The sequence below is a fragment of the Oncorhynchus kisutch genome, linkage group LG30 (genome assembly GCF_002021735.2).
Source record: "Oncorhynchus kisutch isolate 150728-3 linkage group LG30, Okis_V2, whole genome shotgun sequence".
NCBI lineage: Eukaryota > Metazoa > Chordata > Actinopteri > Salmoniformes > Salmonidae > Oncorhynchus > Oncorhynchus kisutch.
In genome coordinates, this window is record NC_034203.2 from 14,838,245 (window position 1) to 14,853,491 (window position 15,247).

General features: G+C 42.6%; 1 protein-coding gene across 2 annotated transcripts in view; it reads left to right on the forward strand.

Annotated features, from left to right (window-relative positions):
- Window positions 1-7,075: 7,075 nt before the first annotated feature.
- fam131aa (family with sequence similarity 131 member Aa) overlaps window positions 7,076-15,247 on the forward strand; it is an 8,190-nt gene continuing 18 nt past the window's right edge. Inside the window, exons 1-5 of one of the 2 annotated variants that reach the window (XM_020467538.2) lie at window positions 7,076-7,362; window positions 12,251-12,359; window positions 12,675-12,860; window positions 13,612-13,755; window positions 14,146-15,151. In XM_020467538.2, the coding sequence (XP_020323127.1) occupies window positions 12,272-12,359; window positions 12,675-12,860; window positions 13,612-13,755; window positions 14,146-14,219 (492 nt within the window). In that variant the 5' untranslated portion in view covers window positions 7,076-7,362; window positions 12,251-12,271 and the 3' untranslated portion in view covers window positions 14,220-15,151. Of the gene's footprint in view, window positions 7,363-12,250; window positions 12,360-12,674; window positions 12,861-13,611; window positions 13,756-14,145 lie in introns of both variants that reach the window. The other variant, XM_020467536.2, reaches the window with a different exon arrangement.

A 15,247-nucleotide genomic window follows, 5' to 3' on the forward strand; every position in this document is an offset into this window, starting at 1 on the left:
CATTATTTTCACCTTCTCACAGTTCATTGGAAGAGGAAGTGTTAACTCTAACAGCCTGTTAGCTAGAAGGGTATATTGGTGGTGAAGAGAATTTTGCTGTTGTAAATCAAATTTTCAGCAATGAAAGATTGTTGAGCTGAGAGAAGTTTGCAGTTTTGAAGCAAGCTATCTGTAATTCTATGCATGTTGTCATGGCTGTTATTTGAGTGTTAGTCCTCAAAGATGGTATCGTTTTAAAATATGTAGTTCAATATTGTTTCTGCATGCTTTTCTTCTGGTGTTGGTCGTTTCAGTTCACATAAACTGTTTATCTATCCTGAACATTACCACAGCCTTATACAGAAAAAATGTTTTTTGTTCCAATTACTAATTTCCGCCATTATTAATTTCTAACCTGTTGGTGCTTGTATACATAGGCTTTATTACACCTACAACCCTTATGACATCCTTATGTCACATGAACATTTATGAATTTAAACAGGTGTCCATGTGCAATTCAGGCACTGTGTTTGGATGAGGATTTCTACTTTTAATGAGACGGACATACTGCTCATCCCGGACCAGGCACAAAGCCTTGACACACGAAAAGAGACGAGACCGGCGTGTAGAATACCGGACGAGACTACGTTGGCGAGTGGATAAACCGCCTCTACCCTCCGTTCTATTGGCGGACGTGCAATCACTGGAGAATAAACGGGACAATCTCTGTTCAAGACTGTCCTAACAATGTGATCATGGAAAATTTAATTCTAGCTCTGTTTTTCTATACATCGGCAGGACAGAACGGTAGCGTCGGATAAACTCAAGGAGGGGTGGTGGGTCTCTGCGCACCAGCTATTAACAATCTCTAATATTAAGGAAGTCCTGAGGTTCTGCTTGCCTGAGTTAGCATACCTCATGATAAGCTGAAGACCATACTATTTACCAAGAGGGTTTTCATCTATGATTTGTAGCTGTCTATAGAACCCCACAGTGGAGGTGTCATAACACCCATAAAACTTAGCGGTCAAACGGAAATGATTCCAATCATTTTTCCACCATAAATTTTTCCCTTGGAATTTTAGATACACTTAAATAAGGGTTATATTTCGTGCAAGCTTACCCTGGGGTGATGTTTTGGTAACCATGTAAATCTCTCAGACAATGACTTTTAGTTAATTGACTACAGGTCAGTGATCAACTCCATAGTGCCCTCCAAACTCATCACAAAGCTAAGGAGCCTGGGACTGAACACCTCCCTCTGCAACTGGATCCTGAACTTCCTGACGGGCCTCCCGAGGTGGTGAGGTTAGGCAACAACACATCTGCCACGCTGACACAAAACACGGGGGCCCCTCAGGGGTGCATACTTAGTCCCCTTCTGTACTCCCTGTTCACCCATGATTGCGTTGCCAGGTACGACTCCCAACACCATAAAGTTTGCCAACGACACGACGGTGGTAGGCCTGATCACTGATGACGATGAGACAGCCTATAGGGAGGAGGTCAGAGACCTGGCAGCAACGTCAACGAGACAAAATAACTTATCGTGGACTACAGGAAATGGAGGGCTGAGCACGCCCCCGTTCACATCGACGGGGCTGAAGTGGAGAGTGCCGAGTGACACTCCTAACACTCGCACATAGACACACTTTCACACTCTTCGCATACGCTGCTGCTACTCTGTTTATTGTACATCCTGAGTGAACCAAGCCTATGGGTTCGTAGCTTCAACCCCGCAGCACACACACACTTACGCACACCAACTGATTAATGGACGGATGAATGTATAGCTTTGTTTGCTGTTTTCTATATTATGTCCATCTCTGATAAGCTACCCAGGAAAGGGCTGAAAATAGCCCATTTTAATATACAATATGTAGCCTTATAAATAAGGTTTATGAAATCAATAACTTGCTAACATCAGATAACATTCATACAGTATATTAGCTATTTCTGAGACTCACTTAATTTATCATTCATTTGATGATACATCAGTAGCAATACAAGGATATAACATTTATAGAAGAGACAGAAATGCTTATGGGGGAGGAGTTGCTGTATATATATCCCTGTAATGCTTAGAGAAGATCTTATGTCAAGTGTTATTGAAGTGTTGTGGTTGCAGGTTCACCTGATACATCTAAAGCCTTTTCTTTCGGGGTGTTGCTATAGGCCACCAAGTGTTAACAGTCAGTATCTAAATCATATGTGTGAAATGCTTGATAGTGTATGTGATGGGGACCTGAATATTGACTGGTTTTCATCAAGCTGTCCGCTCAAGAGAAAGCTTCTCACTGTAACCAGTGCCTGTAATCTGGTTTAGGTTATTAATCAACCTACCAGGGTGTTTACAAACACTACAGGAACAAGATCATCCACATGTAGCGATCACATTTTTACTAATGCTGAAGAGCTTTATTCTAAAGCTGTATCCGTACCCATTGGATGCAGTGATCACAGTATAGTGGCTATATCCAGGAAAGTCAAAATTCCAAATTCTTGCACTTGATTAATTTATGAAATTGCTTCTACCAATTATTGATAAACATACATCTTTTAAGAAACTGACTGTTAGAACTGTTAAGGCTCCATGGATTGATGAGGAATTTAACAACTATATGGTTGAAAGAGATGGGCCAAAAGGAGTAGCTAATGAGTCTGGCTGCACATCTGACTGGCTGAATTACTGCAAATTGAGAAATGATGTGAATGAACTCAACAAAAAGAAGAAGAAACTGTATTATGAAGCCAAGATCAGTGATAAAAACTTTGGAGTACTTTAAATTATGGGCAGAAACACAAATTCATCTCCATCTTTCATTGAATCCGATGGATTATTCAATTCAAAACCATTTGATGTTGGCAATTATTGGCAAACTTACGCAGGAAATGCCAACAATGAACAGTGAGCCAGTGAGCACTCATACATTAAAAAACAAATAATGAAAGAATAGCATTGAAAGTTTGAATTTTGTCAAATTAGTGTGGGAGAGGTTGAAAAAATGATTATTGATCTATAATGACAAACCTGGCATTGACAACTTAGATGGAAAGCTACTGAGGATGGTAGCTGACTCTAAAGCCGCTCCTATCTGTCATGTTTTTAATCTGAGCTTAGAGGAAAGTCTTTGTCCTCATGCCTGGAGGGAAGCCAAAGTCATTCCACTACCCAAGAGTGGTAAAGTGGCCTTTACTGGTTCTAACAGCAGACCTATCAGCTGGCTGCCAGCTCTAAGCAAACTGTTGGGAAAAATTGGGTTTGACCAAATACAATTTCTCTGTAAATAAATGAACAACATACTTTCAGCGTGCTTATAGAGAAGGGCACTCAACATGTACTGATCGGTGCAGCCTTGATATGTTTGACCATTTATTTTTATTTAACTAGGCAAGTCAGTTTAAGAACAAATTCTTATTTACAATGACGGCCTATCCCAGCCAAATCCGGACGACACTGGGCCAATTGTGCACTGCCCTATGGACTCCCAATCACAACCAGATGTGATGCACCCTGGATTCAAACCAGGGACTGCAGTGGCATCTCTTGTACTGAGATGCAGTTCCTTAGACCGCTGCGCCACTCAGGAGCCCAACAACCTGTTGTTGAGAAAATGTATGTGTTATGTGCTTTTCAACCTCTGTCTATCTAATAGAACTTGGAGTTTTTTTTTATGGAAGCTTCTCTAATATCAAACATGTAAAGTGTGGTGTACCCCAGGGCAGCTTTCTAGGCCCTCTGCTCTTTTCTATTTTTACCAATGACCTGCCACTGGCATTAAACAAAACACGTGTGTCCATGTATGCTGATGATTCAACCATATCATATAATAAGCAACCAGTGCTAATGAAGTTACTAAAACCCTATATCTTGCCGGGCAACAGTGGCCTAGTGGTTAGAGCGTTGGACTAGTAACCGGAAAGTTGCAAGGTCAAACCCTCGAGCTGACAAGGTACAAATCTGTCGTTCTGCCCCTGAACAGGCAGTTAACCCACTGTTCCTAGGCCATCATTGAAAATAAGAATTTTTTCTTAACTGACTTGCCTAGTTAAATAAATGTAAAAATGAAAAATAAAATAAAATAATCAGTAACCAGTGCTAATGAAATCACTAAAACCCTTATCAAAGATTTGCAGTCTGTTAAGAAATGGTTGGCCAGTAAGAAACTGGTCCTGAACATCTCTAAAACTAAGAGCATTGTATTTGGTACAAATCATTCCCTAAGTTCTAGACCTGAATCCGGGAATGAATGGTGTGGCTGTTGAACATGTTGAGGAGACTAAATTACTTGGTGTTAACTTAGAGTGTAAACTGTCATGATCAACACATATAGATTCAAAGGTTGTGAAGATGGGGTGAGGTCTGTCTGTAATAAAGAGATGCTCTGCTTTTTTGACACCACACTCCACAAAGCAAGTCCTGCAGGCTTTAGTTTTATCTTATATCGATTATTGTTCAGTCATAATGTATGGTCAAGTGCTGCAAAGACAATTCTAGTTAAGTTGCAGCTGGCCCAGGACAGAGCGGCACGTCTTGCTCTTCATTGTAATCAGAGGGATAAAATTAACACTATGCATGCCAGTCTCTCTTGGCTAAGAGTTGAGGAAAGACTGACTGTGTCACTTCTTGTTTTTATAAGAAACAATGTGTTAGGAATTCGAAATTGTTTGCATAGTCAACTTACGCACAGCCCTGACACACACACACTTACCACATCAGACATGCTACCAGGGGTCTTTTCACAGTCCCCAGGTCCAGAACAAATTCAAGGAAACGTACAGTATTATACAGAACCATGAGAACATAGAACTCCCTTCCATCTTACATAGTGTGAGTGAACAGCAAACCTGTTTTTTTTAAGAACAAATAAAGCAACACCTCTCCCCTATCTCACCTACTTGTTGTGTGTACAGTTGAAGTCGGAAGTTTACATACACTTAGGTTGGAGTCATTAAAACTCGTTTTTCAACCACTCCACAAATTTCTTGTTAACAAACTATTTTTTTGGGCAAGTCGGTTAGGACATCTACTTTGTGCATGACACAAGTAATTTTTCCAACAATTGTTTACAGACAGATTATTTCACTGTATTACAATTCCAGTGGTTCAGAAGTTTACATACACTAAGTCGACTGTGCCTTTAAACATCTTGGAAAATTCCAGAAAATTATGTTATGGCTTTAGAAGCTTCTGATAGGCTAATTGACATCATTTGAGTCAATTGGAGGTGCACCTGTAGATGTATTTCAAGGCCTACCTTCAAATTCAGTGCCTCTTTGCTTGATATCATGGATAAATCAAAAGAAATGGTAGACCTCCACAAGTCTGGTTCATCCTTGGGAGCAATTTCCAAACGCCTGAAGGTACCACGTTCATGTGTACAAACAATAGTATGCAAGTATAAACACCATGGGACCACACAGCTGTCATACCGCTCAGGAATTAGACGCGTTCTGTCTCCTAGAGATGAACGTACTTTGGTGCAAAATGTGCAAATCAATCCCAGAACAACAGCAAAGGACCTTGTGAAGATGCTGGAGGAAACAGGTACAAAAGTATCTATATCCACAATAAAACGAGTCCTATATTGACATAACCTGAAAGGCCGCTCAGCAAGGAAGAAGCCACTGCTCCAAAAAATCCAGACTATGGTTTGCAACTGCACATGGGGACAAAGATCGTACTTTTTGGAGAAATGTCCTCTGGTCTGATGAAACAAAAATAGAACTGTTTGGCCATAATGACCATTGTTATGTTTGGAGAAAAAAGGGGGATGCTTGCAAGCCGAAGAACACCATCCCAAACGTGAAGCACGGGGGTGGCAGCATAATGTTGTGGGGGTGCTTTGTTGCAGGAGGTACTGGTGCACTTCACAAAATAGATGGCATCATAAGGTAGGAAGATTATGTGGATATATTGACGCAACATCTCAAGACACCAGTCAGGAAGTTAAAGCTTGGTCGCAAATGGGTCTTCCAAATGGACAATGACCCCAAGCATACTTCCAAAGGTGTGGCAAAATGGCTGAAGGACAACAAAGTCAAGGTACTGGAGTGGCCATCACAAAGCCCTGACCTCAATCCTATAGAAGATTTGTGGGCAGAACTGAAAAAGCGTGTGCGAGCATTGAGGCCTACAATCCTGACTCAGTTACATCAGCTCTGTCAGGAGGAATGGGCCAAAATTCACCCAATTTAATGTGGGAAGCTTGTGGAAGGCTACCCCGAACGTTTGACCCAAGTTAAACAATTTAAAGGCAATGCTACCAAATAAAAATTGAGTGTATGTAAACTTCTGACCCACTGGGAATGTGATGAAAGAAATAAAAGCTGAAATTACTCATTTTCTCTACTATTATTCTGACATTTCACATTCTTTAAATAAAGTGGTGATCCAAACTGATCTAAAACAGAGAATTTTTACTAGGATTAAATGCCAGGAATGGTGAAATACGGAGTTTAAATGTATTTGGCCAAGGTGCATGTAAACTTCCAACTTTATGTATTGCCATGTATGTGTAACTGATATTTGCACACACACACTACATGTTAATGTTTTTAAATGTATGTCAGTTGTAATGTCTTTTTCGTTATGTGTTGGACCACAGTAAGACTAGCTGTCGCCATTGGCATCGGCTCATGGGGATCCTCTTAAATCTAAAACACATACAAACACAAAACACACATGCATATTGACTCTACACACACACTCACACACGTTCACACTCTTCAGATACGCTGCTGTTCCTCTGTTTATTATCTATCCTGATTTCCTAGTCACCATTACCCCTACCTACATGTGCATATTACCTCGATTACCTCAACTTCCTCGTACCCTTGCACATTGACTTGGTACCTGCTTTGGTACCCCTCTGTGATCATCAGGGTCCCGGTGAAGGGATTTTTAAAAATGGATTAACCACCAGATGTACAGGTTTGTTGGTTATAAAAGCGATAGCCTACAATTAGTGCTAATTTTAGTCTCCAATTAGATGTTGTCAAATACGTAATCTACATTAACAGACAACAGAGCAGTAATAGTTTCCAAAAAATATTTCGCAACATGTTTTAAAAGGAGGGAAGAGAATTGGATGGAGGGGGACAGATTTGGTTATGACGCCGCCTTTCGCCGATGACGCGTGCCAACAATTTGGACGGAGCGCATATAGGTAGGCTGTAGCAGCCCATATCGCGGGGCGACAACCTGAGGCTTGTAGTGTGAAAGACGGGCGTTTTGTGCTAGGCTACAAGAGAAATAATTTAAAAACCGTGGGAAATAACAACACGGGGCACCACGTTAGCATCTGTTAATGGGATTTGAGACAAGCTCATTGTGATCATGTGCGACGCTCGACGGTGCCGCAACCTCTATTCGGTTTACAGGTAGGTGCTAATGTGTGTGACCGACATTTATTTGCATGCCTTTATTCCCTAAGTAAAGTCCTATATTTTGTTTACCGATCGACATGCTTTCTATCCCTTTTAATTGGCTTTTTTTATGACAATGCGGCAGTCTCTGTAACGTTAACCGGAGCCCGTTACTAAGCCCTCTCCCGAGTCAGGGTCATTGATATGCAGATGTTGTTTCCCGTTGCTTGGAGACATGCCGCATCCTCTGCTCGAGCCACACGGTGTACACCAACACCGGCACCGGCGTTATTTATTTCTCCTGGCAATTACCGTGCCATCAATCACAGTATGATGTCCGCTGTCGGCCTCGTTCTTTGTTAATAGCCATGTCATTTCACCCGTGAACAGGCAGGGGCCTCACGGTAAATCAATTCTACTCAGAGACGGCATGCTTATTTATCCCTTTCTATGGTAGGCCTACGGTAGATTAAACACACCACGAGGTGTCAAAAATAAAAGTAGTCCATAGGTCCTATATAGCCTATCTATCCCCTATTCCATACTATGGGATTATTGTAATAGCACTATAGCGACCGTGTTTGCTAGTATGATTTCCAAACACAACAGAATACATGACATATTACCTATTGAGCTATAGACATTTGGGTTCTAGGCCTACCCTACAATAGGTCGTTATTGTAAATGTGTTCTCAATGATTGTCCTGCTTGGTTAAATAAAGCAATACAGTCTTTAGCACGATCGAACCCAAGGAAACAATAGCATGGATGGAATTAGCCTACATTGATCTGTCCCTGTACTGAAAAGACGCGTGGGTGCTGAATAGGCGCGTGGGAGCTCGCATATCACCATCTTTCCTTGCTGCTTACACTATGCCAAGTCGAACATATGGCTAGGCTCATGTTTATCCAAGAATACATGTAATCCCCTTTACAGAGTGGTGCTGTTGCCTATCAACAAGGACAGTCATGCATATTCTATTAGGTTATTTGTTTGAATGCTCCATTTCTTCATTTTGCCTTGAAGTTCTATATTTCTGCCCTGTATAGGCCCATACACACGCACACACATACACACTTACTATTTTTTATTTTACCTTTATTTAACTAGGCAAGTCAGTTAAGAACCCATTCTTATTTTCAATGACAGCCTAGGAACAGTGGTTTAACTGCCTTGTTCAGGGGCAGAACGACAGATGCTATACTTGTAAGGACTTTTTGAGGACCAATAATTTATTACTTTTCAAAATCCTATTTTCCTTAACCCCTAACACTAACCTTATCCCCTAACCCTAAACATAACTCAACCTAAACCCTAACCCTAAACATAACTCAAAACCTAAACCCTAACCCTAATTGTAACCCTAAATCAACACTAACTAAAATAGCCTTTTTAGTTGGTTTACTTACTATTCTTGTGAAGACTTCTGGTACTAGTATAGTAAAACGTGTACACACATACACACTTTTGTTTTACTATCCTTGTGGGGACCAATACATTTATTTCCAATCAAAATCCTATTTTCCCTAACTCCTAACCTTAACTCTTAACCGTTAGCCCCTAACCATAACCTTAACCCCTAACCATAACCTTAATTATAGCCCTAAATCTAACACTTTAGCCTATAATAGCCCTTTTCCTTGTGAGGACCTGCGAAATGTCCTTGTTTTACCATTCTTGTGAGGACTTCTGGTCCCCACAAGGATAGTAAAACCAAACACACACACACATAGACAGAAAGAGAGAGATATTGATAAACATGGCCATGGTGGTCTTGGTCCACGTTGTATTTGACCCACATATTGTCAGCATGGGTGTCATTATACAGCACATCTGTGCGTGCCATGGTCTCAAAAGTGGCAGCTTTCCTGTTAGCTGTTTAAGCGCAAATCTGCTTAGGAATGTCTGGTATTAGCGTGGTCATGTCAACCACGTGTAGCCTAGTTTAGGGCCGACTGATTTCCAGCCAATTCCTAAAGTCTTCTTTGTCCCCCAGGGCCAATAAAGCTCGCCATCATTGTCGGTGACCTTGTCTCATTTTCAACCTGTTGCACCTAGATCTAGAGGGCCAAAGATTTATAAACGTGTGTAGACCAGAGCCCTCTGTTTTGTATTGGACTGTGCACCAAATAACAACTTTGTTATTGAAGTATAAATAAAGGAGGCTAACATCGCTGACCCCCTGACTCCAGACGCACACGTGCATCTCTATTTTAATGGGGATCGTAGCCTTTCACAGCAGGTTGAACAGATCGGGGTTTCGAGCTGCTTACACAGCACTAGCCTATTGAGCTTGCCTCGTGCCATATGTTTGTCAGGTCTCTTGGACTCCCTCAAGTTTAACCGTTTGAGCCAAATGGTTTCACCGGCTTACCGTTTCTTTGGCATCTGTCGCGGCAGTATAGTCATTAGCAGCGTTAAAACTCGCAGAGACAAGCTGTTGGGTTGATTAATGCCTTGTCTTGTTCCGCGGTGATACGGCGTCTCTTCGTGTCCAATATGTGGTTGACTTTTCGTGGAGGAGAAAGAGGGGGGCGACAACGAGAGGAGGTAGGGTGGAGTTGTCCTTTGCAGACTTCGTACCAACGATTCCATGGTTCCTTCATGGAAAAAGGCAGCGCTTTTTCATAGATGTTACTGTTAGTTGACCCACAAATTATGATGGACCCTACCTTCTTACAACATGCAACAACGTGCGTAGCCTACTGCTTGCTTGTAAAATACACTATCATAGAGGCAATATGTAAATATATTTGAACTGTTTTAAATGGTTAGTGGAAGTCATGGAACTCCTGCGCCATCATACGCTCTGAGGAGCGGTTGCTGTCCACGTGCTGAAACGCACACAGGATTGTCTCTGGTCTTTTCGCCATTCTCACGCACGTGATGCGCCATTGTCCGCTGCTTCATAAAAGACACAATTGAATAATCGATGTCATGATATCTTACTGGGCTCTGAGCAACATTTGAGTCCATGAACCTGCAACAGGGATGGGCAACTGGCTGCCTCGTGTCCAACCTTTTGTAGGCTCATGGATACATTTCCAAAGACAATATATATATATACAGATCAAATCAAACTTTATTTGTCTCGTGCGCCGAATACAGCAACTGTAGATCTTACCTTGAAATGCTTACTTACAAGTGTAGACCTTACCGTGAAATGCTTACTTACAAGTGTAGACCTTACCGTGAAATGCTTACTTACAAGTGTAGACCTTACCGTGAAATGCTTACTTACAAGTGTAGATCTTACCTTGAAATGCTTACTTACAAGTGTAGACCTTACCGTGAAATTCTTACTTACAAGTGTAGACCTTACCTTGAAATGCTTACTTACAAGTGTAGACCTTACCGTGAAATGCTTACTTACAAGTGTAGACCTTACCGTGAAATGCTTACTTACAAGTGTAGACCTTACCGTGAAATGCTTACATACAAGTGTAGACCTTACAGTGAAATGCTTACATACAAGTGTAGACCTTACCGTGCAATGCTTACTTACAAGTGTAGACCTTACAGTGAAATGCTTACTTACAAGCCCTTAACCAACAGTGCAGTTCAAGAAGAGTTAAGAAAATATTTACCAAAAAATACCAAAGCATAACAGAATAAAAAGTAACACAATAACATAACAATAAATAGGCTATATATGGGTACCAGTACTGAGTCAGTGTGCGGGGATACAGGTTAGAGGTCATTTGTACATGTAGGTAGGGGTGAAGTGACTATGCATAGATAATAAACAGCGAGTAGCACCAGTGTACAAAACAAATGGGGGGTGGGGGGGGGGTCAATGTAAATAGTCCGGTGGCCATTTGATTAATTGTTCAGCAGTCTTATGGCTTGCGGGTAAAAGCTGCTACATCCGTCGAGCATCAGAGTAGTAGGATACAATCTTAATCTTGTATTGATGCTTTGCTTGTTTGATGGTTTGTCTGAGGGCAAAGTGGGATTTCTTGTATGCGTCCGGATTAGTGTCCCGCTCCTTGAAAGCGGCAGCTCTAGCCTCGATGCGGATGTTTCCTTTAATCCATGGTTCTGGTTGGGAAATGTACGTACGGTCACTGTGGGGACGACGTCGTCGATGCACTTATTGATGAAGCCGATGACTGTCGTGGTATACTCCTCAATGCCATTGGATGAATCCCGGAACATATTCCAGTCTGTGCAAGCAAAACAGTCCTGTAGTGTAGCATCCGCGTCATCTGACCACTTCCGTATTGAGCGAGTCACTGGTACTTCCTGCTGTAGTTTTTGTTTACAAGCTAAAATCAGGAGGATAGAATTATGGTCAGATTTGCCGAATGGAGGGCCGGGGGAGAGCTTTGTATGCATCTCTGTGTGTGGAGTAAAGGTGGTCGAGTTTTTTGTTAGTCACTCTCACTCTGATATCCTATTAAAAACTGCTAACATTTCTCTCCGCCCCATGGCAAAATGTGTAGAATTGTATGAAATTAGTTAGAACATTTCAAAATCTTCCAAAGACAAATGGCAAAATGTATAGATTTGCAGGAAATAAGCTATAAAACTGAAAAATATCTCCGCCCCATGGTAAAATAAGTACAATTGCATGAAATTAGTTCTAAAATTTCACAATTTTCCAAAGACAAATGGCAAAATGTGTAGTTTTGTAGGAAATGAACTCTAAAACGTCTATTTTTTTCTCTTCACTGTCAACAGAGAAGCCGCTAAAATGTTTTGCTCACAAGGTGGGGGCATGGATGTGGGTGGGTACGCAGGATCACGAGCCCCTGCCTCCCACCACGATGAGTTCAGATGTTTTGTGGCCCCCCCACCCCTATCAAACTTGTCCATCCCTGGCCTACAACATTACTATAGAAAACACTTTAAGTGCTGTGGTGTACGTGACATACTGAGCATGACTGCTTTTTTTTCCAGTTAAAATTTCAGGAAGCTGACATGATCCCCAAGTCAAGAAAATCTTCAGACATGAGAAAGGCAGTCAGCATCCAGGAGATTGCTGCTCTGGCCAGATCCTCTTTAAATGGTAAGGGACAGAAAGACAGAGACACACACACTAATTCACTTTCATCTCATACATACAAATCCTGCGCAACGATTCAATCCATAGCGCTGAAGACGTGCACTGGAGCACAATATAAATTTAAAGGCAATGTTCCCGCGTTCACGGAGACTGCATTCGCGGTAAAGGCTGTATATGTCGGCACAATCGGAAATTAACTTGACATTTCAATGGCGCTATAGTGCTGATCTTCAGCACTACAGATTGAAGGACCCAGGACCCAGCATTTTTAGAGGTCACACTCTCTTTAACCCAGGCCTCATACTTTTCTCTCTCCAGGCATATCCCAGGCGATGAAGGACCATGTGACCAAGCCCACGTCCCTGCAGGGTGGCAGGGTTGCCCACCTCATAGAGTGGAAGGGTTGGCCCAAACCCACAGACTCCCCCACGGACCCCCTCCACACACACTTCAACTCCTACTGCCACCTCACTGAGGGGGAACAGGAGGCGCGCTTCGCTGCAGGTGTGTGTCCCTCCACCAACTTAGCCAGTAAAGTAGAGCCGCTGATACACACCAATTTATAGCAATTTAATGTTGTCCTCTTTTAATATATTTGAATGCATCTTATCTCAGCTTATGTCTTTTAGTTTATTTTTCAAGAGGATGTATACACCTGTTTCTATTATCCAACTAAATCTGCAGTCAAGGGTGTTTAATAACCAATGTCTCAGATCGTATCAGGAATGTGTCCTCTGTACAGTACTTTACTCTGTGGATTTCAGTCATTAGCATATGACGTCCACGCTGACGATTTGTGGGTCAATTAGATCAAAAGTAAAGTGGACCACCACCATGTGTTTGTGTGCGTACGTTCGTACGTACTTGTGTGTGGGCTTGACCCCCCCCCCCCGTCATCCTTACACCTGTCCCACAGCTCCTCTCTAACCCCTGCATATGTCACAGCTCAGATCTGTGCTCCTCCTGTGTCACCTAAGCGATGACGGCCTGTCCTATGAGAGCCTAACAGATGGTAGCCAATTAGACTCTCTTCCAACTGTCACTTCACTGTCTCCTAGTGTCCCCATGGTGATACAGCCTCTCCCCTGTTCACTTTCTAATGATTTCGGAGACAACTCTGTCTGTCTGTCTGTCTGTGTCTCACTTTCTCCCGTGCTTGATGTGTGCTGTAAGGTTTTTGGGTGAAAATAAACAGTCCTGTTTTTAGCCTGTGTGTGTTTATATTTGTCCTATTTGTTTGTGTGTCCATTTCCAGGAGTGGCAGAGCAGTTTGCTATCGCTGAGGCAAAGCTGAAAGCCTGGGCTTCTGTGGATGATGATGATGATGAGGAGGAGGAGGAAGCTGACAAAGAGTTTCTCCAGAACAACAGAAACACACTCACACTCTCTACCCGCTCAGGTAATCACATACACCCACTTTGCGCAGAAGTACAGCCAATATCTATGTCATGCATCTCATCATGTGTGGTTCGATCATCATTTCCAGCTAGGGCTCTATTCAATCCGCATCATGGAATTTCAGCGTTACAGCGCGATTGAAATTTAAAGGCAGTGTTCCTGCTTTAGTGGAGACTGTGTTCATGGTAAACACTGTATATGCCGGCTTAATCGGAAATGACCTTTCCATTTCTATTGCAGGATCTGTAACGCATCAGTTTTACAGATTGAATAGAGCCCCTAGACTCGGTGCTATGCCCCAATATCCCTCACTCTCTTCTTTCTTTCCTTCCCCTGTCCCTCACTCGTCCTCTTCTCATCCCTCCATCTCTCTCTTCTCATCCATCTCCAGGTGTTCTGACTCTTTGCTCCTCCCTCAGACACCGCAACGTCCAATCACGAGCCCCGAGTGTCATTCCAGGCTGAGGTTGGCAGCATTAAAGTTCCACCCTCTATCAGCTCAACCATTCCCGTTGGCTCTAGCAGCAACAGCCTGCATTGTGATAGGCCCACATCTAAGAATGACCCAGCTCCACAGCAAAACGACCGGCCTATTCTAGAGAGTGACCGGGCTAGCCCATTCCCCAGAGAGGGGGAACTAGTGGATGGCGAGGATCAGCCTGTACCACAGCTAGAGACCGGTGGAGGTGTCTGTATCGTCCACAAGCCTGACTGGAGGCCGAGGCTCAGAAGCAGTAGGTTTGACTCCTGCTATTCAACCTCTCACTCTGAGTCTCTTGGAGAGGAGGAAGAGGAAGACGAAGAAGGGAGTGTGTTTCAGGAAGGTAGAGAGTGGCACTCCTGCCAGAGCCAGAGAAGCTTCTTCTCCGACAGAGGCTCGTCGGGAGTCGCGTCATTCGATGAGGAAGAGTAGGAGGTGGAGAAGGAGGTTGGAGGAGGAGAAAAGAGGGAGCATTGGATGTTGTGGATGTTGTGTTTTTCATATTGTAGGTGTTCCCCTTGGATAGTCTGTCGACTCTTAGATATGTAACTTAGTGATGGCTAGCCTTTATTCATCTTCCATCCTTCCTTTCCTTCCCTCCTCCTGTTTCTCTTTCTTTCCTCCAATTCTTCCTTCCTTCCTTATCTCGGCTTGTCTCTCCCTGCTTCCTCTGCACCCTGTTTCTTTTCTCTTTCTCTTCTTTTTCACTTCCTTGCCACTTCTTTGCTGATGTTACACTGTATTTGAGAGTTGAAACTCGATTCCCGAATACTGTGTTGTTCAAACGGAGAGGTTTTATGTTGTTATTTCACTGGTTTTCTATGGATTGTTATTGCCGTGTTTTCCCAGGATCATGATGTGAAGTCAAGTAATGGGGTTTGTCCTGGATGAATAAAACATGATTTAAAAAAAAGAAGAGATTTTCACCGTTTGATCATTTTACCCATCTCTGATATGAGACAAGAAGGAAAATACCCCCCCCCCCCCCCCCCCCCACACACAGAGAATAAAC